Consider the following 26,169-nt stretch of genomic DNA (forward strand, 5'->3'; position numbering starts at 1 on the left):
GATTAACTCTGCATCAGGATATATTTTAAGATATGACAGCGATCATGTAGTTCCCTCCCTGGCCCGAGCGTTGCCATGTCTCTTTCTGTCAGCTTTTTATTGATGCTAAAAGTAGAAGCAGGTAAAAAAACCCTGCAGTGCTGAAAAGTTCATTAGCACTTTGCAACTGGGAAACCTGTGTAAAGTGTACTTAGTATGTAAGTGTAAAATAGGCATTGGAAAAAGCCTGATACCGCTTTTAGAGCATACAAAATGCAGTTGCAACATTTGTTTCTGAAAGCCTACTATCAAATCTCCTAAACAGCAAATTTATGATGGTGATTGAGTTGGATGGTTTGAGAAAGGATCAACTAAATTAGGAAGATTTTTAAATTTAACACTTCTTTATCTAGTGCTTAACAAATTTCTTTGACCACTATCCAGCATCATGGATTACCTCAAACTCTTTCTTTCTCAGTGAGTTCTCCTCACTTCACTCTTTTCAACAGAAGTAAAGAAATATCAATTGAATTCCTGTTTTTCCCAAGTTTAAGCCAGCACACTGGAATTATCCAGGGAGTCAGAAATTAATCAAGAATACCACACAACCACTAAAACACTTTTCTTGTTCAGAAATGAAAGCAAATCACTGTAATTTTGTCATCCAAAAATAATGATGTGCTCTAATTTTTTTTTTCCGCTTTGTTGTAAAACAGTGCATTTGGGAATTCATGGATAACAAGTATAGTCATATTTAGCATTAAATGTATCTTATCAATTTTGCATTTTCAAAAAAGAACTTTTTTAAAGTTCTTTAATCTTTTTTTTTTTTTTTTTTTTTAAACAAACATAAGTCAAAATGTCTTTAATCACCACTATATCTGATTGGTAGCACAATTTTGTGACTTGTGGGTCTTCTAAACTTCATAATTTTTTTGAAGAGGTCCCTGAAGATGTAAAACTAGGAAATAACACATTATTTTAAAATGTTTCTTGCCTGTTGCCTAATGAAGACAAAAACAAATCCTTTTTTCTGATGTCACAAAAAACAGTTAAGAAAATGCGAAAACCTCATAATATAAACAAACAAAAAAACAATCAAAAAAAAAACATAAACAAACAAATGAATAACAATACAATGAATGTCTTCATCCCCAACACTGAACCACAAAATCCAAGATGGCGGAAAATTAGACGTGGTTCAGGTAAAAATGAAGTTAGTAAAATTAAAGCGACTGTGTGGGAGCATATGGCCTCGTGGTTTAGGTCGTGCTCCATGAGGTTCGTCCTGTATGTCATTCTTCACTCTCACCCTGTTTCCTTCTCTATCCACTGTCCTCCTCTGTCCAATTAAAGGCATAAAAGACCCCAAAATATCTTTAAAGCCACTTTTGTTCAGTTTTGGCTTGTCATGAAATGGACTCAATTTCAGATGCTTATCATCTCTGCTACAGATGAGCTTAATTTAGACAGTTATCGTAGAGTGGTCACAGGAGCTTTAAGGTTTTAAGGCTGTATTCATGTTCTTGGAAGTCAAAGTTGCTGTTTTTACGTGTATGATGGTGAACTGTATGACATCCTTATGTGGATTGAAATGACTGTTAGTAAGAACATTTTGTAAATAATATCACTTGATATTAAAAAACAAAGAAACAAGGAAATGGGGGCAAAGAACGTTAAAGTCCTGTGAATAGCAAAAAGTCCAGTCAGGTTCAAAATGAGAACTCAAAATTTATTTAGCTTTTATTATTATAAAGTGAAAATGTGATACTGCGATTTAAACAAAACACAAAATGACTGCCCTTTAAAATCCAAGGGAAAATTTCATTATATTTGGAATATTTGGTAGCTTTTCATGAATTGAACTTTACTGTTTCTTGCAATTTGAGTCTGACATTTGAGCAAAATGCTGTCTCATTTATTCATTGGATATTAAAACCTGCCCTTGGGCATGTAAATATGTGCTTTCTAGCAGAGGATATCCTTCTGTGTCTTGATCTCTTTGAACTGTTGACTACAGTGGAGAGTCATGAAGAGGGGAAGTAATTGGGGAAAAAAGGAGGGAAATGGAAAAAAATGGGATGTGAAAGTTTAAATTGGAGGGAAGCACAGCAGAAGAAAGAATAAAAGATAAAGAATTGAGTAAGAGATCCATCTTGTGTGACTTCATCGTGCTAAAAGTGTGTAGAAGAAGAATCAAATTAGCTCAAAAAGACAGGATATGAAGAAAGAGAGGGAACAGGGGTGAAGGAAGCAGTGGTGAATGAGCCTGAGAGGAGAAGAAGATGGCTTAGTGAATAGGAACTGGATAAAAAAAGGAGCAGGATTAAAACGTGGCAGAGAAGAGATAAAGAGTGAATCTGAGAAATGGAGAGCAGAAGTTTGTAATTATAAAGAGGGAGAGGGAACAAATGAATCAGCATTGCTTCAGCTGAATAATGCAGCACTGGGTGCTTGCAAACACACGTACTGAGGACAGGGAGTTTATTTCAAACAGAGCAAGCTAGCAGGGACACACAGAAAGAGAAACACGCTCAGCCAGAACATCTGTGGCTTGTGGAAATGGTTTGTGTTCAAAAGAGAAACAACTCCTGGTGAAAATGCAAATTTAAACTTGACGCTGCATTCGAATCATCTCGCCAGGCTAAAAGAAACAACACCCCGTACAACTTCTCTAAACCTCTTGATTTCTTCTGCGCACACTGAGATACCCACACTCACCCAGCCTTCTCTCGTTCTGTCAGTGTGTATGTTTCCACCTTCTCTTTGTAGACTAAAATTTCTCATGACAGGAAGTGGAGTCGGTGTCGAAAGCAAAACAAGACTGAGAGGTTCAAAACAAACTGTAAAGTTAACTCTGCAAGACCGGCTTCTAAAGGGGAGAAACTCTCCGCTTCTTTTTCTCCTCACCTATCACCTGCCACATTCAGTCAATGGGAAAAGACGCCAATATTGAGATTTGTGTTTTCTTTTACAGCTACTGAATGTCATACCTTAAAGGATTGTATCATTTTTAATTTACAGCAGTGAAGTGTTTTTGAATGTCACAAGCACTTTATGAATACAAATGCATTTTCAACGTGGAAAACAAAAGTCAATTTCTCTATAAATGTTTTGGGTCAAAGGAAAGGTGAAAACGAGACGCTGGGGATATTAGAGAAGGGAGATTATATCACTGAAAGTGTTTCATTACGTTTATGCTTTGTTTGAAGCTGTTTGCATGTACAGTATGGCAGTGTAGAGGACAGAGAGATGCTTTAATTTGATATTAATTATTGTTTAAGACCTTTTCCATTAGAAACTGCAAAAAGCAAACATACAGTAGCTTTGCTTTAAATGTTTGCATAGACACACAAGTAACCCCAGGCTCACATTGGCTCCAGAACGGTTGCAGTCCGGATAGCGTGCGGATTTTCCGCATGCTGCCAGTCACATCAGCTCCAGATAGGGGCTGCGGCTGGCTCCGGTGCCAGGTGCGGAAACTGCACTCGCGAGAGTAGAAGCTCACGTGGGTTCACGTTTTTGTCTTGACTTGTGCAAGAGCTTTATTCCTCGGCTGTTTATTATTTTTAATAACGTTACTTTTTTCTCTTCTTGTATTATCCTTATAATAAGTATGGGATGTGTCATATAAAATGGGATGACTTTCCACTTCAAGGATGAGTCTCTCGTCGTCCCTTGTTGTCAAAATGCGACCTCGTGTCACCGGGTGTGATGTAATGTTTACATTTACTACTAGCGCGACTGCGCTGTCAAAGAAGAGTCAAGTTACATTTGTTTGTACACTGATTTTATCTTAAAAAAACAACGGATCTTCATGCCATCCCGCAATTAATTTCCTGTATAGCTTGTCATACTTAATTCAGATTGACCCAGACCCTCTCCGGCGTCTGGAAAAGATAGACTTCTTGCAGATTCTTTCGGTAGTGCCGTACGGCCCCCTCACCGGACTCGCATCGCACAGGGCTTACGTGAGCCTACAACAGTGATTTTAATGCTATGGATTACATGCGGAAGCCGCACCGGATTCAGTGTGAGCGCCAATACTGAGTCTGAAAAACGCATCCGGTACACTTCAAATTTTGTTTTACATAGCCAATTTTAAACAATAAAGCACATTATTAATTTTCAATGTTAAGACACACATTATGATTCGTTTGTTGTGTTATGCAGGCACTTTGCGGGATGTGTCAGAAAAACCGCAAAGGGAGATAAAAACCAGAGTAACAGTGCTAAAGTGCAGAAAAAGTTCTCATACAACCTAAAGAATACTTCCTCTTCTGGCTTTAAGAAGTTTTGGCACTTAACCCTCAGGATACCTCCTGTTTTTGTCAGTGTTATGATGTTGTAAACAGTTTCTAAAACAGGATGCATGGACTAGTACCGCTAAACCATTCTGATTCCCACTCCAGTGCAGAAGGTGGCGCTCTAACAGTATTATATTGTCACCCTGTCAGAAACGAGAGGCAACCTTTGAAACCACTTCCAGCATACTAAAGAAGGTAACACATGTATGTACTGGAAAGTGGAAGTAAAGCTGATAGCAAAAATGGTGACCTTAAGCATCAACTTGTGGTCTGAAAAAAGTTAAGTTGTTCATATGGACTTTTTTTTATAGACCTAAAAAGTTACCTTTGAGGTGGATATAAGCCCTGTAACAACTGAAAGTGACAAGCTTTACGGATGTTTCTTACACAATTTCGCCCCTGTAAATTTAATAGACTGTTATTTAGCTCTGTAGTACACAGTAGGTGGCAGTAATGAACCTTAAAACTGATTCTCATCTCCCACAAGTGTCCGCAAAAAAGGACATCAGTGCCGTGCATGGTGTGAATTGTGGGAAACTGTATGCAAGGTAGACTAGACTGCTGCATAATGATATTTTTCCTAAATCAGTGTGGGACATTCAGGTATTTTTTGCAGACTACAGATTTTGTTCTTTTTCACATAGCATACAACGATTTCACCAAATCAGTATGAACTGCTAGTATAGTAGGCGGTTTCATAAACAACCTTCAAGTATTGACAGATAAAACTGAGAGTCCAAATTGCTGCAGCTCTTTAAGTGTCCACTAGAGGCTGGCTGCAAAAACCAAGAAATCTCCACTAGGACACATGTCCCACCCCTCCCATTTTGCAGGAGAAAAATTATATGTTCACCACCTGGTACAAAAGCTGGTATTGGTTTATGGCTCATTTCTCTGCCTGGACTCATTGCACATTTTTTCGTAGCAGCTGTTTTCCTTACAGCAAAGCTAAGAGGTATGTACAAGTGTGTATAATAATGGGCATACCTGAATTGACTGACAGGTGGACAAGTTTGCCAGGAGACTCAACGCCCACTTCAGCTCTATCTCTCTCAGTCCGCCTATCCAATTAGCTGTAATTGGTCCTCATGGCACCTCCTCAGGAAACAGTAGGTGGCGTAGCTGAGGCTTGGTCCATGCTTTATACAGCTTTTGTTTATGATGACATAACATGGCTGGCCATAGACTAGATGAATTTTAAATCATAAATGGTTTAAAACTGTTGGTAACACACACGAGTACAGCTTAGAGTGATTTTTGATATCACAGTCCTCTCAACACATGCTCCAGATAGAGTGCAAGATCTAACTGTTCATGTTATAATGACACCACAGACATGAGATCTTAAAGAAAATGACATAATCAATTGTGACTTCAGGGGATAAACAAAGAGGGGGATCTGTGTCAATTGCTGGCTGTCCTATTCTCTGTACTCTTTTGCAGGAAACAAAAAAAAACAACAAACAATCAAAAAACTCTGATCATTGGGGGAGGCAAATTGGGCCCAAAATCTGGCCTTTAGCCTTCTCATGTGTGGCATACCTTCCAACTTTTCCAGTCAAGGCAGGAGTCTCATGCTATTTAACCCATTCTCCTGCTGTACTACTGACTTGCAATTTCTCCTGATTATCTCCGGATTCATCACACTGAAACCAATTAGACTGGTTAATAACTACTGGGCGGGCTTCTTCTTGTCCGACCTGCCAACCCAACTTTACAGTGACAAGCATGCACAAATCCTGGTGCCTGGCACACATGTGTCCTAGCTGAAGCATCTCTCTACTCAGCATCACTCGATCAAGGTTGCAGTCAAAGGTGACTAAGTCAGTTCCAAAAAAGAATAGATGTTCCCTCAAATTCAGTTCAGCTTGTTGCAAGTCATTTCCTTTTCATGCTGCAAGCCGTGTTATTATTAAGCACACATTTTTTAATGTTTGTAAGTCAGCATAAATCATGGAGGAAAAAATTATGTAGGTAGGCATGTTGACTGTATGAGGCACAAACAAAATGTTGCAGCATGGTGGGAAGAGAGAATCTCCTCACCTGCTTGTCAATGTATTTCTCATACTTTTGTCAGATGCACAAAGAAAACTGTTAGCAGCCTTTACTCCAGTTAGATTGATCGGCATCAAAAGGTATGCAAAAGCATAGCTATAAACTGCACACTCCTCACAAGGCGCCATTGTCCAACAAACCTTTATTACTCCTGGCCAAGGAGTATAAACACACACTCATCACTTTCTTTTTGTTGCTGAAATTTTAAAAACTCTTTCTAAAAAAATGGAAATTAAAAATAATTGCAGAGGCACATTCCTTTACTTCAGTGTCAGGCCCTCACAGTCTAAAAAAAGTTGTCACATATACCAGCAGTGTGCCACCATCCTACTTACTGTAAAAACTGTTTCCCAAGAAATAATGCCAGCTTACTTTTTTTCCTGCTACATCTCCAAGTTTTTGACCTTCACCAGGTTTGACCTTCTCTAAAACAAAACTATAATGTTCAAATGTGCAAAATGATACCTGTGGAAAGCAATGGGTAATGCAGTTCATACCATTTCATGCCAAGTAATTTTTGGTTTCCATCACTTTGATCTGAGCCAAACAGAATGTTAACCTTCCAGGCTTAAAAAAGGCAGAGTCATAAACATGATTATTTTTCACTGTTCCTTTTTGTGGTATAACCACATCATAAAGAGCATTTAAATGTCAGTCTTTAAATACACGTCATTGTTTGAACTTATATTCACATTTATAACCAGAAATCAAATGATCTTCATCCTTCTCCCATTTCCTCATCTCTGCTGTTTCCTCTCCAGCCCAGAACTGTTCAGGTCTTCGTACTTGTTCTGACTGTTTGGAGCGAGCGGAGTGCGGCTGGTGCGGTGATCCCAGTAATACTGGAAGGGGTGTTTGCATGGAGGGATCCTACCGGGGCCCCATGAAACCTGCTGGTGTCAGGACTGGGCCCAGAGACCGAGACAGACTGCGAGACAAAGACATGGTGCTTGATCAGAGTCTCTGTTCCTCTGACAGAGGATACAACTGGGCTTTCATCCAGTGTCCAGGTGAGAGATCACACCTTTTTCAGTCAAGCTGTCATTTTGTGTGGACCGTGCAGGTTGTTCTATCGCAGTAATTTCAACAATAAATCACAGCTGAATGTAGTATTTTTTTCAAGCTGTGTGTTTGTGTTTGTGTGTAATTTCCTCCCAGCATGCCAATGCAATGGTCACAGCAGGTGTGTGAACAGCAGTGTGTGTGAGCACTGTGGGAACCTGACAGCCGGGACACACTGCCAGAACTGCATGCCAGGGTACTACGGTGATCCCATTAATGGAGGGAAGTGCAATGGTGAGTTCAAAGGCCACGGGGTTTTTCCTTTCTTTTTCTGTCATTCTGCCTTTCTCCCTGTTCCCTTTTCCCTTTCTCTTTCTTTTTGTCTGTTTTTCTCCTCTTATTTTGTCCATTTTATGCCATTCTCTCTGTCTTCTTCCTACCATTTCTCTGTCTACCTCACTCTTGTTATCAGTGTTCTGTTACTCTTTCTTTCTTTCTTTCTTTCTTTCTTTCTTTCTTTCTTTCTTTCTTTCTTTCTTTCTTTCTTTCTTTCTTTCTTTCTTTCTTTCTGTTTTGCTTTGTCTCATTTTTTTTCCTTATTCTTTCCTCCATCCCTTCCTTTAAAAACATCCCAAACTCTTTTTTTACCAACTAAGGTTTTGGACCATTATAACACACAGGATTCTTTACTGAAGCTTTTCAGGAATTCTTCATTTTGAGCTGTCATTCCCACTCCCTCCATTTCCACTTTTCTTGTTTTTCATAAAAATCAAGACACGTTTATCTCTGCTGCAATCGGTCAACAACTGCAGTAGCCACATACAGCCTGATGGGGGCAGTGTTTAAAAGCTGTGGTTATGGTCTCTGGTCTCTGTTGAGCGGTGGAAAGGCACAGTACACGTGTAGTTTTGACAGGTCTGTGGTCTGCACACATCGAGGGAAGCAGCCGCTGCAGCTTCGTCTCATCTCTGATTTAATTTCATGTTGTTTTACAGAGAAGAGCAGAGACGTTCGGCTCAGAGAACGATGTATGCACACAGTTCTTTGTGCACTGTATCACTGTGCTTAGTTTCCATATGTCAGCAGTTTCCCATGCTTTGTTTTGTGTCATGTGGAAATAATCATGTTGATTCCCACAGTTGATGTTAACAACAGACTATGCATGTGTGTGAGTGATGATGGAAAGCAGAAGCCACAGAAGGAGTGGGGTCTCAGGGGGGCTGGCTCTGGAAAGGTTTGGTATAATATGTGAGCTTAATCTGGTGGGAGAGAACTCGATGATGGGGGGTGTAATGAATGAATGAGTGACTGCTGGAGTGTGAGTGAGTGAGGGAGGGGAGAAGTGCGGGAGGAGGTGCAGTAAACATCAGTCTGGCTGTGACAGATGTGCGTTTTGGCTTGGCGGCAGTGTGACATTAAATCGCTCTTAATCATTTTCTTATTTCCTGAGCTGACTGGTGTCTGCGTCCCTGGCGGCTCCTCGCAGCGAGTGAGCACTGCGCTGATAGATGCTCGCTCCTCGTCGCCTCGGTACAGGCAGACAGACTCTGATGCACTCTCACTTCTACTTTGGCTTTCCTGAAAATATTTTCCTTTCATTTCCTCTGTCTCTGAGAGAAAGTGACTTTTTCTAACACATTGATCAAAAATCTTAAAATCCTGTTTATTTCTTCTTTGAACTTTCCTGGACCATTGTCACGTTTTGCATACCTCTGTTAATTTGTCTTTTTTATTTTTCCTGCTTTCCTTTCATGTACATTTCCATTGACTCTTTTATCATTCATTTGTTAGAATCCTGTGTCTCCCCTTTCTCTTTTCCCTCTCGATATCGCTTTCCATCCTCCTTTTCTTTCTTTCTTTCTTTCTTTCTTTCTTTCTTTCTTTCTTTCTTTCTTTCTTTCTTTCTTTCTTTCTTTCTTTCTTTCCCCATCTTAGGGTTTCAGATCAGGTCCTTTTCTTGTTACTTTTTCCTTCTATCGGTCTTTTCCTTTCCTTCCTTCAATATGTCTTCGTTGTAGCTTTCCTTTTCCAGTGTTCTCATTATTAGTTTTCACCTCGTTGTCTCCTTTCCTTTCCTTTTCTTTCCTAGTTTTTGTGGGGGGCTTTTTATGGCTTAAATTTGTTAGGAGAGGACAGAGGATAGCGTTTGAAAGGAGGTGTCATTGGGGAGTGACATGAAGGAAACAGGCCAGAGGCTGGATTCAAACCCAGGCCACTCACTCAAGGGCGGGCGTACCCCATGGGGTGCGCCACCTAAACCATTAGACCACCTGTGTCCTCTCTTATCTTTTTTTCTGTTACTCTTTCTTTCATATTCTTTAGCCTGTTTTCCAAATTTCTAACCCTTTTTCCAACTTTTCTTCTCCACTTGTCTTTTTTCTATACTTTTTCCTCATCTTATTTTACTTTTCTTTGTCCTTTTTTCCAACTAGTCCTTTTTTTCTTTGCTTTTCTTCTTTTATTTTTCCTTTATTTCTTCATTTATTGAACTCACCCTGTTTTTTTCGTCCTTCTCTCCTTGCTCTCCTCTTTTGGCTTGTCTCTTTTTACCACTCACATTTTCCCTCCTCTCCTTTCTTGTTCTCTGTTCCCTTTTCCTATATCATTCTGAAATTTTTTTTTTCTATACTTTCAATGTATTTGATTTGCGCCTTTTCTTTACTTCCTTTTTTCTTTTGTCTGTCACCCTGTACATTTTTCTTATTCTTCAACTCTCTTCTCTTGTCAGTTCTCTTTTTCCCTCACTTTATGTGTCCTTCCCCTTCTTTATTCCCCTTTGCATTTTTAACATTGCCTTTCTTTCTTTCTTTCTTTCTTTCTTTCTTTCTTTCTTTCTTTCTTTCTTTCTTTCTTTCTTTCTTTCTTTCTTTCTTTCTTTCTTTCTTTCTTTCTTTCTTTCTCATCTCTTGATCTTCTCTTCATCTTGTTTTTCTTCACCCTCTCCTTTGCTCTTCAGTGATACACCTCTTTATCCATCCCCCTTATCCCACTTACACCTTCACTGCTCATATTTTCTTCCCCTCCACCTCTGTCATTTTCTGCCTAAATATCACAATAACTGTTTCTTTTCTTTTCCCCACCCTTTCCTTTTCACCTGTCTGTCAATCCATTCATCCTTCTCTTCACCCCTTTGCCTCTCTATCTTTCTTTGTGAGAGGGAGCGCTGGATTTACCTTGAGCTAAACTGCAGGGAGGCAATGATGTGAGGCCGATTAGAGGTCTGAATGATGGAGAGACAGGGAGGGAGGGGTAAGACCTCGGTTCATGGGGTTATAAGGAGGATGGAGGGGTGAGAGAAGCAGAGACAAAGACAATCAGACAGAGAGAGAGCGATAAAAGCACGTGTTGAGATAGACAAGGTTAATATGATGGGGGAGGAAAGTCACCCTTGGATAGAAAACAAGATGGAGGGATGAATGGAGAGGAAGAGATGGGGGACAGACAGAGGAGAGGGCATTCTGTCTGTTCCCTCGTCCCTGTGACTGATGATTAACTAACCTTGTCAAATCTGGATGAAGAGTGTGTTTGTGTGTGTGCAGGGCATTAATGTCCTTTTTATCTGACTGTACTGTTCACCTTGTCCTGCACAACATCAAACACAACCCTCCTGCCACTGAGATGATGTTGAATTCCTGTAACCTAAAAAACTTTTAGAGGAGAACTTTTATTTCAGACGTTGCATTATTTCCCTTAAACATCCTGGCTCTAACATTTCAGTATCTCAAAATACAGATAAATATTTTCTAAATTTTCTCAACTGTGTATGAGAGGTCTTCCAATGCTTGCCCTGCAATCAGAAACATTCGCACATGAAGCAGTTGCACAGTTCTGTGCTGAGGTGTGGCTTGGTTGAGGAGTCAGAGTGGATTTATGTGTATTTCCAGGTGATACATGTTTTTGATATCCCCTTTTGTCGTAAACACTCCCCTGATCTTCTTGCTGATCCTTAGATTTAGTGAGGCATCACCAACAGCAGCAGCAAACAGACCACTGTGCCCTCTGTGCCCTCTGTTGTGTCTTCCAGGCAAGACCCCAGCTTGTATTATTTCTTCTTCTGCCCGTTATCTTTTGCTGCCTTCCATGCTCCTCAGCCATCGGCAACTCACGCTGAACAGTTTTATTGCTTCCATAAATTTTGCATGATTCACATCAGTAGCCTGCATCACCGTCTGAAAGCTCGTCCCTCCCTCTCTGCAGCTACCTCACATGCTCTCTCAGCAGACCGTTCGGCGTTCTGATCGATGATACATAGACGCACCACACAAGTCAAAGGTTGCTGTTGGGTCTCGAGGATGTTTTGTCACCCAGCCAAGAGGTTTCATCATCCCTTGCAGGTTCAGCTCAGTTCAGCAAGAGTTTCTCATGAGAATACACAGGACTGCAAGTGCTCAGCTCTACTTTGTTTTCCAACTAGAAGAGGCAGTAGGGTAAAGTTTACTGAAATTCATTTGATACGATTAAGATACAGAAGCGTGGCCTCTGGATGTGTATCTTATACAGAGAGGGTACATTTTTGAAGACTCATTCTGGTAGACAATGATCCCACAGCTTCATCAGCCAAAAAACTTTTCTTCATGTCTTTGACTTTGGCTTCATTTTTGTCTTTACAGTGGGGGACAATGGTGGCTCCGCACTGATGCCTTTGTAAAGTCAATTGTTCAAGCTGCCTGTAGCTGCTCTGATGCCATAAACCTCTCTCTGAGAAATATCGCTGACTTTGCAAGGCCTGTGCATTTTGTAGGAAATGCATCAGCCAGATTAATTTTTACATTGAAAAAAAACAAGGTTATTTTATGTATAAGTCAAACCACAACTAAAAGTAACACTGATCATAAGATCAAACTTTCTTTGACGTATTTTTTTCTTTTACCAGCCAAAATCCTGTGCATGTGAATTTAGTTTGCAGACATCAAAGGACTGTCACCGTCTAAACCAAACCACAAACTGTGAATGCGCTCTAAACACAAAGCACCATGAGCCTCCGACCCCCCTCCTCACTTCCCCTCCTCTCCTTCTGCTCCTGTCTTTTGTTCCTTATTGTGAGGTTTTCATGGACAGTGCCTGAGCACGGAGCAACAGCAGGAGTTGTTTGTACATTCTTGTTTTGTGCAGATCTATAGAGATGTCTGCTGATGTCCCTGCAAGAAACGGGCAACCCACCAGCCTCAACTAGAGAGCAGGAGAGACGGGCCAGCAGGGTAGTGTTTATCTGTGTGTGTGTGTGTGTGTGTGTGTGTGTGTGTGTGTGTGTGTGTGTGTGTGTGTGTGTGTGTGTGTGTGTGTGTGTGTGTGTGTGTGTGTGTGTGTGTGTGTGTGTGTGTGTGTGTGTGATGGATAAGACAGAGCCAGCTGTTGTTGCTGAGCTCTCACAGCAGTAGATGAACAGATGACGGATGCAGCCTGCAGTTGTCCCATTCAGTCTTCAGAGCAGAGAAGTTACCAAATCAACCCTTACCTGCTGTCTCCAGTGTGTCTGAGTGTGTAGATGTGTGTGCTTTGAAACTTGTTTGTGTGTGTGTTTATACCTGTAGAGCCCTGAAGCATAATCGCAAACTACCCAGCATGCTTAGCTGCATGTAGTCATCTTACCTCTGGCAGCTCTATTCCTGGAGTCTGACTGGTCAACATATGAACGCACGTACTTGTGCGCACACATACAAACGGTTCTGTAATTATGATTTTAACCAGCTTTTGAATCCGCTCTGATCTCCGCTCGGCTGTGACTGTGACTCATATCCTGCCCCAATAAGCTGCTGTCTTTAAAGCTGCGTGCTTTTATTTCTGGCTCACTGCGCACACAGACATGAACCAACATACATATAATATATCAGCGTATACCAATATAAGCAGCATCTATTCTGTTTATACAGACAAAGTATTGTTGAATACAGTCAAAAACAGTGAACCAACATCCATAGTTTGGTATGGTGACTTGGTGGAAATAGGCTCACTGGCTGACTCATGGTTTGAGTAGAAGAAAAGAAAAATGTCAGAAATTGCACATAAAGCCTGAGAGTTTGTTTAATTTGACAATGAGGGTGTATTGATCTGCTGAGAGATGACACGCTCTTCTTCTTAGCATTGTGCCACTCTGTATAGATCAGTGGCGGCCGCTGGTCAGTCAAGGAGGGGAAGCTCGTTTTTTTTCTGGCCTACATCATAAATTCTTTTATTTATTTAAACATGAATTCTACTCTCTGTTCCCTCTGAAGGAAATGATCTGTGACCCTGTCGTACCAACCAGGTGTTTTTTCCAGGGATTTTACCAGTGTTCTCTCAACGCTCTTTGTTTTTAAGAAAGGAAAACTCGCTGGGGATCGATATAGCCTCTGGAACAACTGAGAAGACGCTCCAGTGGAGGGTTATACTTCAAGATCGCTAATTGGCTCATTTCATTGTCAATCAAAAAGGGATTCGGCCTCAGACAGATCATCTAATCATCATGCAGAAGCCCAGCGTCCAGGCCAGCCCACTGCCTCATAGCCCCCAGAGATGCTCAGCGTCCAATGGGCGGGACAAAGCCCAGCAATTATCCAATGACTGTCCAGTTTCCACAGTGGAACAACCCACTCCACACTTCCCCGCTGAAGTCAGAAGACGCTGAGCGTCCGACTGTGTTAAAGCGCTGAGATGCTGCAGGGATGAGTGAGAAGGAGGTTGAGCCAGTTACCTGTGATAGGTAGCTGATTCTGAACAAAAGATGAAGGAATTGTAGCGCATATTTTGTCAATGAAATGTACACACAGCAGTACATATCACCACTTTTTTTGGGACATTTTAGGGGAAGCTGATGTCTTAGAGCAATCGCCACTGGTATAAATCCACCACACCCTGTGCAAAAGAGTATTGTTTTAAGCTTTTTTATAACTGCTTTCTTATTTCTTAATTTATTTTTTTTTGTATTGCCCACTGAAACACAAAGCTGCCTGTACCTGGACATACATGTTTAAAGGGACTGTAAGGGCTATCTACCTGAGGTGGATTGCGGTGTAGAGCGACACCTTTTGCCCAGGATCTCACAGCAACATGCTGATAGGTCACCATGAAACTATTTGCAATTGGGTTTAATTGTTTAGCCTCCTGAGGCATGGAGTAAACTAGTTATGGTGTGTCACAGCTTTTACTGAATTTCAGCTGCCTGTGTTGAAACATTGACTCATTGACTTGTTGATGTGGAGGCTTTTTGGTTCAGAAGTTTACTTCAGGAGCCAAAAAAAAAAAAAAAAAAAACTCTAAGAAATGCTGAATCTTTTTAGCGCCAATCTTTTAATAGAGGTGCTTTCGCAAGACACAGTTACAGCCCCATGCATTTTCTGCGTATACAGTATTCTACATGTGATCTCCATAGACCTAATCAACACTTTGGGCAGGCGTGATCATGTCACACAAAGATTTTCAGTATTTTTCAGAAAGTCTACCAGGAGTTAAGGCACTGACTTTTGTTAGCTGTTTGAACTGTTACGTACTCCTTAGCCCAAGTCTACTTTCCCATGCATACAAGTAAAGTTCTGACTGCTGAACAACAGACCTGATTTCTGGGAGATAAATGAAGGCTGGTTAATTGAGGGCAGAATTATCAAGAGCGCTCTTCAAACCATCTGCTGTCATTGTTGACAGTAATTGTTTTTACATTGTAAAAATAGCTTATTTTAAAATTTCTTTCTTCAAAAGATGGATTAATTCAAAATAGCAGGACTTTATGTCAATCACAAAACTTAAACAACACCTTTGATCTTTTCTAGCTCATGATGGTCATAGCAACACATTTAAAGAAAACACTGGTATAGTTTTAAGTAAATATACTAGTGTGAAACAGAATGTTGAGAAAACCCACCTTCATACAAGATTAAATTTCCTTATTTTCTTGTTGTCAGACAAGTGTTTTAGGTGTCATTACCTTGACATGCATTTCGACTGCTAACCTGCTGCAGTCTTCCTACATAGTGTCACATCATGTTGCTGTGACCTGTCTGCAGCTGATCTTATGCAATCTGGTCCCCCCTGCTGTCTGTCAGCTTCCCCTCTGGAGAACAACAAGTACCACCACTGGATCAGGGGAGGCTATTGCAATCAGACAGCAGGGGGTGCGGTCATCCTGAATAACAAAACTGCATCAAAATGCAGTCAAAACATATCAAGGTGATGACACTTCAAAAACCTGTCGGACAATAAGACAATAAGGAAATACGTTGAGATGACTCCAGCTTAAAGGAGCTGTGAGGAGTTTATAAGTGATCTTGTAAAAGTCTCCCTTCTGGATGTATGCCTGATTGTAACCCAAACTATAAAATGAGATTATCAGCACCAGTCTTACAGTTTACAGGTTATATTAAAATTCTACTTCTTAGCTTCTTGATCAGTTCAAGCTGGACCAAATTGATTTATGGCACGTCTAAGTCTCTATGACAACACCATGTCGGATGACGAAGTTTGGTGGAGAGAAGAAAGATCTGTGTTTTTCTCTGCTGAAAACGATTTCTGTGATTAATTTTATAGTGATGGTGGACACAGGAGCCTAACTGTCAGACAGAAAAAGGACAGAAAAGCAGAAGAAAGCTAACCGGGCAGTGATACAGCCCAAGCAAAAGGCTAAAAGTGCTAAACTTTGTGATTATCTTCATTCCAACCCACGTGCAGCACTTATTCTGCAGTGGTCTGTTCAAACTTGAGTTTATGAATGAAATAAAGAGTAAGGTTACGGTAAGGTTAGCTCTGATTGGTAGATGACTGGCAAGACATAACCAGGATTCACTTAAGTTACATATTATGGACATGTCTTAGAGCCCTGGGCTATCAGCTGCACTAAATTTGGACAGCCACTGAACCACATGCAAACCGACAGTGTTCACTTGTTGTCATGTTAGCCTATAGATTCGTTGGAGCACGGGCTGCTGATAGTGCTACATATAGCCAGCTGCTATAACGTTTGCTTGACATCACGTTTCAAAACGTAGCACTAGGTAACTGTACTGATAAATACCTTACCTTGGCGCGTTGTATCCAGTAAAAAGTTTTCTTGAACAATTACATTTTTTTCCGATCCGATCTCCATTCAATTCCAAAACTAAAACACTCCTTACTAATAGTTATTCACAACAGTGTGCATGACACTTCAGACCAGGAGATGGCGAGGCAGTACGATTAAAACAGATCCTCCTCGTAGCATCTTTAAGGCAGAAGCAGTAGGTGGCACACCTTCAGACAAACTGGTGATATTTACTTGGTACCTCACAGGTACCAGCACCTCTGTAGGTTTAGTTCAACAACCACACTGGTTACAAGCAGGAGGCTGGAGTCTTTGAAAGGTGAGAACACAAAGGTTGAGTTCGGTAGCTGCACAAGACAGGATGTGTTGAACTTGCATAGTGCAGTGGAAATTGACAGACTGAATGATAATTTAAACCTTCTTTCCTCTGAGACCCCCAAACCAGACTGCAGGGGCAGATTTATTTACCGGAGCAATTTCCAATTTTATTCCAGTTTATTTATTTATTTTTTACTTATCTATTTATTTATAATGTATCAAAATTATGTAAAAAAAAAATAAATAAAAAAACTGCAAGCACACTGATCTTTGACAGTTTAATACAATCTTTAGGAAAAGCACATCACAAAAAACAAATGGTGGCGTTTATGTGTTAAACAGCATATGAAAAATTTTTGGTGAGTCTTCAACAGAGCCTCCCTTAAGAATAAAACAGCTGTGTGTGGGAACAGATCAAGTGGTCAAGGTTGTTGTCTACTGGTTCCTCACTGACTTATTTCCTTTTTTCTACCAGTTTCTCTCTGACACACACACACACACACACGCACACACACTGTTCCCACCTACACATTGGTGCACACCCTGACAACAGGCGTTTTTTTTTTTTTTTTTTTTTGTATTGTGTGCATTCAGAGGCAGTGGGGTGAGAAATTGTACTCTCTTCAGGGGGCTCGCTCAAGTCAAGGGAAATATGATTTATATCAAATCAGCCTTTTTTGCTAAGAGATCAGGTTTCTTTTTATTGCTGCTTATTTCTGTGTTGTCAGCAACTGTGGTGTGTGATGTGCGTTTAATTCATCCGCACTCCTCTTCTTTACGATTCCCCTGCTTCTTACACCCTTCATACCCGCCTGCTCTCTGTCCCTCTTTCTGTAAGGGTTGAGTTCATTTCCCCCTGACAGTTCAATGCAACATGTTTGCTGATAGCTTCAATCAGTCAGTGGATTCTCTTTAACTCAATGAATAAATAAACAGTATATAAATAAATAAATGATAATTAAATAAATACATACATAAAATGAATTAAAAATAAATACCAGATACAATGGGATAAAGAACCTCAATGTTTTGTGGCAAAAGCCTGACTGATTGGATGAAAGGATTTTAGAGTATATGCACTGATGTCATGATGTGGGTAGTTACCCGGATGTACGGCCACATTGGGGATACACAATTGAAATATTGAATGGACGGAGATAAAAATATGATTTTAAGAACTTAAATCCACAAGAAGTGTGGAAAAATGCACGGAGAATACAAAAACTCTTTGCGAAGGAATCAGCCAGCAAGAAAATGATTGATATTTAGAAAAATTATGCCTGATAAGCAGGAGCCACCCATCAAGGAGTTAGCCGACTCATCATCCTCTACCCAAAGGTATGAAAACAAAGATGTTTCTACTATAATTTTCATGGAATATGGGGTCCACAGAATATATGATGTTCTTTTGAGAGAGGCTCACTTTGAAAAAAACCCTGAAAGACACTAAGTTTTACTTATGTACTATTTATTGCTGTGAAATACCTCTCAATCAAAGTTATACATATAGAGTCACTTTCAAAGCGTGATTAAGATGCTATGGACAGAGAACGTGACCTACTTCACAGGAAATGCTGTGATCAGACTCGAATGTTGAGATTAATGACAGAGTATTGCCTTAGAAATCCTGGTGAAGCTTAGCTAACCACAATGTTCTCTCTTCTTCATATAATTGTTTGCACCCCTCACCCCAATCTGTGATAATTTTTGGTGATCAAAAGCTTATGAAATGCTTTTTCTCAGTCTAACTGATTAGTGCCGCAAAAAATGCAGTTCTAATATACCATTTCGTGTGACGGCAATCTTTTTGATTTTTAGTTCAGCTCTGCTATGAGAGTACCTCCAACATGGTGAACTTGAGTTGATTATGTTGTGTGAGACACTCTATTGCACTATGGCAAAGAGTGTTTCACTTGATCCCAAAGGGAGCTTTTTCTTTACTTGATTATGTTTGATAATGCATGTAGTACTTGCTTGAGTGAAGGTGAGATTTAAAAAAAAAAAAGTATGAATTTCTCTTGGTTGGAGCCTGGTCTGCAAGTAATCTGATTTAATAAAAAAGGAAAAAAGGAAAGAAAATAAATTAGCTTTTTATTGTATGTTCTTCAATGTGTTGGATGATGAGTCAAAAGAGGAAGTAAGTGAGAGTATGAAAAAAAAATCTATTATTTTTAAACACAATTATAATCTGTTGTCTAAGTTATCATTTTGTTTAATGTTCACAACTTAATAGAGAAGTTAACAGAATTCATATTTAATTGCTAGTCCCCACCTCTGAACTGTACAAGTCTGGCTGCTGGGTGGCTTAGTCCTGCTGGTTGCTGCCAGGCTAGCTGTTTACTCTTGTTGATAAGCTGTTAACTCTTCTAACACCTGGCTAAATTTCCTACTCCTTGTCTGTGAAACCAAGTCAAACTTATTCAAGAGACAAAACTTTTTTCAATTGAGGAAAATGGACTTAGAGCATTGGCAGCCAAATATGTAACAGCAAATGAGTGGGAGAGGCAACTTTTATGTATTACAGCTAGCTACAGATGCTCCAGAACCAACTTTAAAAACCTGCAGGCAGTTGATGTTAGTGATTTTTCATTTGCAATAGAAAACAATGAATGACCTTCTCTCTCTTGTTGTTGTTCATTAAGTTTAGTCTCCCACAAACTAACTTCTTACTGTGTGTCTGTATTACAAGGCTGCAGTGTGAAGCATCACAAGCTTCCAGTCATCTGTTCAGTTGATCTCCCTGCAGCCTCAGCAGAGTCAGCTGAATAACAGATTTACTTTGATTATTGTGCACTTAGAACAATGACAGCACACTGCCAGCTCAGATGAAAGTCTTCTTCGGGAACATTGTGGTTCTACACACTGGAACAGCCTACAGGCCAAGTCTACAGTTTGATCAGCAGAATAAACACTTGTAAAGACTGACACAGATTGTGTTGGTGTAGCAAAAGGTTTTATAAACTAAAATTACAAAAAATATGCAGCAAATATATTTTGAAGTGTACAGACTCAAATCTAACGTTTGTTGTTTCGTTTAAACTAAGCTTGATCATTAATAAGGCAACAATACATCACATTTTGAGAGCCAGTAGGTTCAACATGTAATTACAACAGTGGGGAACCCTCAGGGCCTTCAAGGTATTCAGTGAAGGCCTAATAAAAAATATTGAAAGAATTTTTGTACTCCTAAATAATTATTTTATTTATTTATTTTGTTTTATTTTGTTTTTATTTATTTATTTATTTTACTCACTGAAATCAAAGCAATGAGTTTTATATTATTTTTATAAACTTGTGCTGGCAACAATGGGTTAATATAACGAAATGGAAAATGGACCAATCACAATTTTCCTGTTGATGGTATCTGGGTAAATCAGCGACACATTCTGGCAGGCAGGGCCTTCAGTACTTGCAACGAATGCCTGTGTAACTCAAGCGAATGTGGACACAATTTGACAATGACAGCTGTCTTAGCCAATCATATTTTGTTAAGTTGTGGGCGGGATCATTTCCTGACATCTTCCAGGTATTCGCGAATACCTACCAAACACCCCCTCCCTGCTCCTCCGCACTCAGACGGGGCATATTTTACTTGACCAAAAACACAAATAAACGGACTCCCACCAAAAAAATCTAATATCGGTCTGCATTCACGCTTTATTTAGAGAATTTTCAGCGCCTTACTTTCACACATAAAACACAGCTAAATAAGGCTCTAGTTCTCATCGTGTCGTACAACGGCGCTACCTCCGCTGTAGAGCCACAGCTGGCTACAAGACTCTCGCCGCTTAGTGTATCAGTCCGCGCGCAGCGTGTAAGATATAAACAAACGCAGGTAGTCTGCCAGGACGAAGAGACACGATGAGAACAAGAGCCTTACTTAGCGGTGTTTTTGTGTGAAAGTAACACGCTGAAAATTCTCTAAATAAAGCGTGAATGCAGACAGATATCAGATTTTTTTCGGTGGGAGTCCGTTTATTTGTGTTTTTGGTCAAGTAGAATATGCCCCGTCTGAGTGCAGAGGAAAGAACCAGACGAGCAGGGAGGGGATGTTTGGTGTGAGCGCCCTGGGCTTCTGCTGCACTAAAACACTGCTGTAGGGGTAATTTCTGCCCTAAACCTTGTGATAGGACCCAACTTGTTCCATCCCGGTGTATCACTTATTTCACTCATTAATGAATAAGCGCCTAACTGTAGCTGTGAGTGAGTGAGGAGAAAAGAGAAGATCTAGTTGGCCGAACGTGAAGAGAAATGGCGGAAAGCAATGGAGAAGACTGTGTGGTTGCTGGATTTCTTGAAACTCAGTTTTTTTTTCTATTTTATATCTTATTTTTTTTAATTGTTTGAAGTTGTGTTAGGTGTTGCAGTGTTCAGGCACATGATAAATTTGTAATATCACAAAACTATCAATATACTAAGCTTCCATGTCACATGATTTTGGCTATTGTTTTTATTTCTTTGTTTGATTGTTTATTGCCACGTGTGGTCCCATGGTCCTACTGAAGGCCCAGTGGCTGGGGCCACGGTTCGCCACTGAATTACAAGTGGTGTCATGTGTCATTATAAACAGGTCTTTGTAACTATCAGTGAAACAACTGTGGTGTTTTGGATTAAATTAAGTTTAAAATCTGAATTTATTAACCTTGAAACCTAACTGGACATAAACTGCTGCAGACCCCACACTTGCCCCAGTGTGTAAAGTGGAGTTTGTCTGCATTAAGACTGCTCTGCTGGAAGCTGGGTATGTTTAATGAGGGGATCACAGCAGTTTCATTTTTGTTTGTAAAGGCTTAAACAGAATTGCCCGGATTTACTTTAAGATCCCGAACCCCCCTAACTTACCGAATCTGTCTTTTTCAGTCTAGTTGAACTATTTTGTCATTTGGGATTACAGTTTGTGAAATCTGCAATTCTAAAAAAGCTACTAGATACCTAACCTCTTTATCCTTTGCTCATTCCTCTCTTTCTGTCTCTATGTTGGTTTTACTTCTGCTATTATTCAAATCAGTCTCAACATTACTCCTAGCTGTGTCCTTTGTTCACTGCTTTGTAAATTGATATTGTATAAACAGCAGGGTGACTCAACCTGGCACTAGTACACCTGTGATTTGTCTATCATGGAGTCTAAAAAGTGCTCTCTACTACGGCTCAGTTATCTCTTAATCTCTCCAGGTTCACTGTCTTTGTGGCAGGTCAACGTGATTTTCAGTAATAGTCTGAAATTGCGTTTTGTTAGTGTCAGCGTCTGTGTTTTATAAGTGGAAGAATGTCAGCTTGACTTTCAGCCCACTGACATTTACCTTTATTTTGCTGCCACTCTCTGCGTGTTCAAATATCTAAATATTTAGAGCAGTGTTTATGTCTCCCACCTTGTTTTTGTTCAGCGTAAGCGATCCGATCAGACGCTGGAGGAGAATGGAAGAGCAGGTTATTTTCCTCTCATTATCTGTCGGCGCCTTGGCTTTACCTTGACCTGAGTGCACCACTGCTTTATTACAGGCCCTGTCTGTGTGCCAATTGGAAAGAATAAAAACACAGCACAAAGTCGATTTAGCCGGAGAGAGGGACACAGGAAAGAGTGTGTGGAGAAGAAGACACAGACTCTATAACACAAGGGTATAGAGAACATTCCTGTTAGTCCCTGCCATTAGTCACCTTATGTTGAAGTTATTTCGTGTTTAAATGCCAGGCTTGGCTTCATTTGGCTGCATCATGCTCTGCTTTAGCAAAACAATGGTGAAACAGAAGACTTCCACAGCTCCTAACAACTAATTCTATGTGATCCATGATGTTACCACTTGAAAATGTTGGAGAATTTTTCAAAGAGTTTATGTTTTTCTGATTGGGCCAAAGTTGAATACTGGTACATATTACATGACAACATCTCAAATGTGTTTATAATCTTATTGTCCTTCACATGATGCACAACTGATCTCATTCTTCACCACTTTGTCTTCGCTTCGAGGCGGCTGTAAGTCAGTGGTAGAGTCCTGCAGTTCTCAAGCAAGACACTAAACCACAAATTGCCGTTGGTCAGCAGAGTAAAAATATGTATGAGTGAGATTCGCAGTGTGAAAGTGCTTTTAGTGGTCAGAGAGACTGAAAAACGGCTACAAAAGCCCAACTCATTCACCCTTTGCTGGTCTTTTATGGTTCTGTGTTGAAAATCGTATTACCACCACCAAGTTAGTAATGTTTTTGGGAGATTGTTTGTGAACAACATAACTCAAAAAGTAACAAACAGATCTTAGCGAAATTTTCAGGAAATGTTCAAAATGGGATAAGGAAGAAGTGATTGCATTTTGGAGGTGATCCAGATCACCGTCCTGATCCAGGATTTTTTTTAAAGGATTCTTTATCATTGTAAGATAGGGCCATTTTCACCATATGTGTATATAACTCCATGATTAATGCTTAGATTGCTTTGCAAAAGAATACAAGACAAGGTCACCATCACTTCTGACAGATGTTAAAGTACAATCCAGATGTCTCATCTGGATACTGAGATCCAGAATATGTAATATGTACTGGGTCCGGGGTGGGGGTGTCTATGAGGCAGTGGGCTGGCCTGGACGCTGGGCTTCTGCATGATGATTAGATGATCTGTCTGAGGCCGAATCCCTTTTTGATTGACAATGAAATGAGCCAATTAGCGATCTTGAAGTATAAACCTCCACTGGAGCGTCTTCTCAGTTGTTCTGGACTAATCCAGAGGCTTTATCGATCCCCAGCGAGTTTTCCTTTCTTAAAAACAAAGAGCGTTGAGAGAACACTGGTAAAATCCCTGGAAAAAACACCTGGTTGGTACGACAGGGTCACAGATCATTTTCTTCAGAGGGAACAGAGAGTAGAATTAATGTTTAAATAAATAAACAAATTTATGATATAGGCCGGAAAAAATGAGCTTCCACTCCTTGACTGACCAGCAGCCACCACTGACTGGGTCATCATAATTTTCAACACTGTCAGGTAACAAATTATCGTACAAACCTGCAACTAACACCAAATTGTAGCAGACAGTCTGCTGAAAGGGAGTATAACATTAAAGTAGGACTAAAGTGTTGCGTGACGATCACAGTATGCTTGGCGAAGGTCTGTGGTCTCTGAGTGCTTTTCTAGTTCTAAATTTGATCACTACGTCCTGAAGATCAAACAACAGATAGACAGTTTTAGTGGGAGCTTCTGAAGCATTCAGCAGCTAAATTTACTTTTAACACTGGCAGAGATAAAGTCCAGAGGTATAGTGAAGAATACACAGGATATTAACTTAGGACAGGCTTCAGCATTGCTAAAATGAAAAAGTCATCAAAGAAAATTCATCAGAGAAATAAAGATACTTCCAATGGAAAGGTCTTTCAGTTTAGTCTTTTCCAAGAACAAGAAAAGAAGTCTGAATATTTTAATCAGGAGCATGACTTCTGAGCGAATTGGATTATCTCGTCCTATTTCTGAGAAAATGAGTGATCTGTCCTTCTTGTCATTCTGACTCCACTTTACATCTCCTTATCACACCTTATTACTCTTCACTCACTCTCACTTCTTCTGTTTCTGAATTCTCTATCCCCTTTCACCTTTTTCTTCTCCTTCAGTCTCCCACAAATCTAATTTCTCTTCTCCCACTTGCTTCAATTCTTATTGCCAGCATACACTCAAAACTGTTTTTTTTTTTTCAAATGGCATGCAGGATCTGTCATCTGAAGCTCCAATGCAGTTGTACAAGATTATTAAGCTATATGTCCAACAAGCGCTCTGAAAAATCTCAGATTTTGTCATTTGCTGACAAAGTAAACTCTATCTCTGCAGTATTAGAGAGAAAATTTTAACACAGAAGTCTTTTTTTTTTTTTTTGTCTTTGCAGCGTGCAAGTGTAACAGCCACGCCAATGTGTGCCATGTCAACACTGGAAAGTGCTTCTGTACCACCAAAGGCATCAAGGGAGACCAGTGTCAGCTGTGAGTATGCTACCACGTTACTACAGTGTGATTAAATGCTCTCAACAATTTCGAAGCCTCTTCATTTCTAGGTGATCCACTTCAATGATGCAACAAAATACTCTTTGGTATAAAGGATCACTAATGAACAAAACTTCATGTACACAGTGTGTATGTAGCATGTATGTATCCCCCCGTGACTCTGGAAGTCTTATGTGGTGTTACCATGTCTTACAGCTTTGTTGAATCAACACACAGTGAGATCCAGCATAAATTATTGCATTTTTAAATCAACAAGAGAGGCGAGAAAGTAGATATTAAGGAGAGGATTCTTCAAGCATGTGTGTATGGGAGACTTATGTGTGTGTGTGTGTGTCTGTGTGTGTGTTCCATAGCTTGTGAGTGTATTTGCCCTCAGTCTGCCATACCTTTTGTTTTTATTGTAACTTCTGAAAATACAGACTGCACTTGAATAGCATCCTCCAATTGTTTTATTGTCAATAGTTAACCACAATCTATCAAGTGTATTTTGAGGTCCATCATTTTTTATTTCGAATCAGTTCTTTTAAATTCAGAATTTTAACAATGTAAAACAGTTGCTACCCAACCACCTGCAAGATATGCCTCATGTTTGTTGCATCACAATTTGGGATGTAATTTCAGTGATTATTTTTAAAAAGCTTACCCGTAAGGTTCCAAAAGTTTCTCAAGCTTCTTGATTTTGAGTTGTGTTTATTTATTTTTTGTTTCTGCCGCAGCAAGCATGGCTGGAGAGCTTCATTGTTGATGTAAATTAAGTAAAGCTCTGAGTGTGTCCTTGGTTTTTTGCTGCAGGTTGATCATATTTGGAGTAGAGTTGGTGAAAGAGTTTTCAGTATTAGGCTCTGGCTGTTGTCCATTCTCCGCTTGTATTTGTCACAGTTTTCACCATAAAATAAACTGTTCTAAGATGTTTAGCCAGTATGTTATATTTTGTCAGCACGCTCTTAAAATCTCAGTCAGTGGACCTTTGTAAACTGTGTGCAGTGCATTGCTTTTTTACAGTATCTCATGCTCAGCTGGGCACATGTTTCTGCAGTGTGTATAGGAGTGCAATGTGAAATCAGTGTTAATATAGTGTCCAGTTGTTCAAAGATAAGACACTTTTTGTTGAGTAAGGTCTGATAGCTTTTTTTAAAAAATAATTTTTGGGTGTGGAATCCAAAACTGATCTCAGTTTTTCTATATCACGTCAAGTTTTTGAACTATAGAATCCCTGCTTTCTTAGAAAATGTGAAAAATACCCATTTAACAGATATGTGCTTGTTTTATAAAAATCTTCAAATATTGACTAGCAATAAGTTATGAAAGGAACAGGCATGACTGCAATGTTTATTAAACATTATTATGTTTTTACAAAGGATATGGCTACTGGAGGAGCTACAGGAGCAGGCATGATCTGGAACAAAGGAAATGTACATAATAAAATAATAAGATATGATAATTATAAACTTTGAAAACAAAAAAAATAAAAAACAGCATGAAATGAAAAAGAACTTATGGAGGTATGCCCATGGTTATAAGGTTAAGAAAGCAAGCTAAAATCCTCTTA

At 39.8% G+C, this 26,169-nt stretch overlaps 1 protein-coding gene across 3 annotated transcripts in view; it reads left to right on the top strand.

Moving 5' to 3' along the window:
- Positions 1–26,169, top strand: part of atrnl1a (attractin-like 1a) — a 384,223-nt gene that overhangs the window by 175,133 nt on the left and 182,921 nt on the right. For all 3 annotated transcript variants that reach the window (XM_074676260.1, XM_074676261.1, XM_074676262.1), the window contains 3 exons: positions 7,103–7,351; positions 7,500–7,637; positions 24,506–24,599. In XM_074676260.1, coding sequence (XP_074532361.1) covers positions 7,103–7,351; positions 7,500–7,637; positions 24,506–24,599 — 481 coding nt within the window. The remainder of the gene's footprint in view (positions 1–7,102; positions 7,352–7,499; positions 7,638–24,505; positions 24,600–26,169) is intronic.

This window comes from Halichoeres trimaculatus, unplaced genomic scaffold (assembly GCF_033239565.1).
Source record: "Halichoeres trimaculatus isolate MK-OKI-2021-1 unplaced genomic scaffold, fHalTri1.1 fHalTri1_scaffold_8, whole genome shotgun sequence".
Taxonomy (NCBI): domain Eukaryota; kingdom Metazoa; phylum Chordata; class Actinopteri; order Labriformes; family Labridae; genus Halichoeres; species Halichoeres trimaculatus.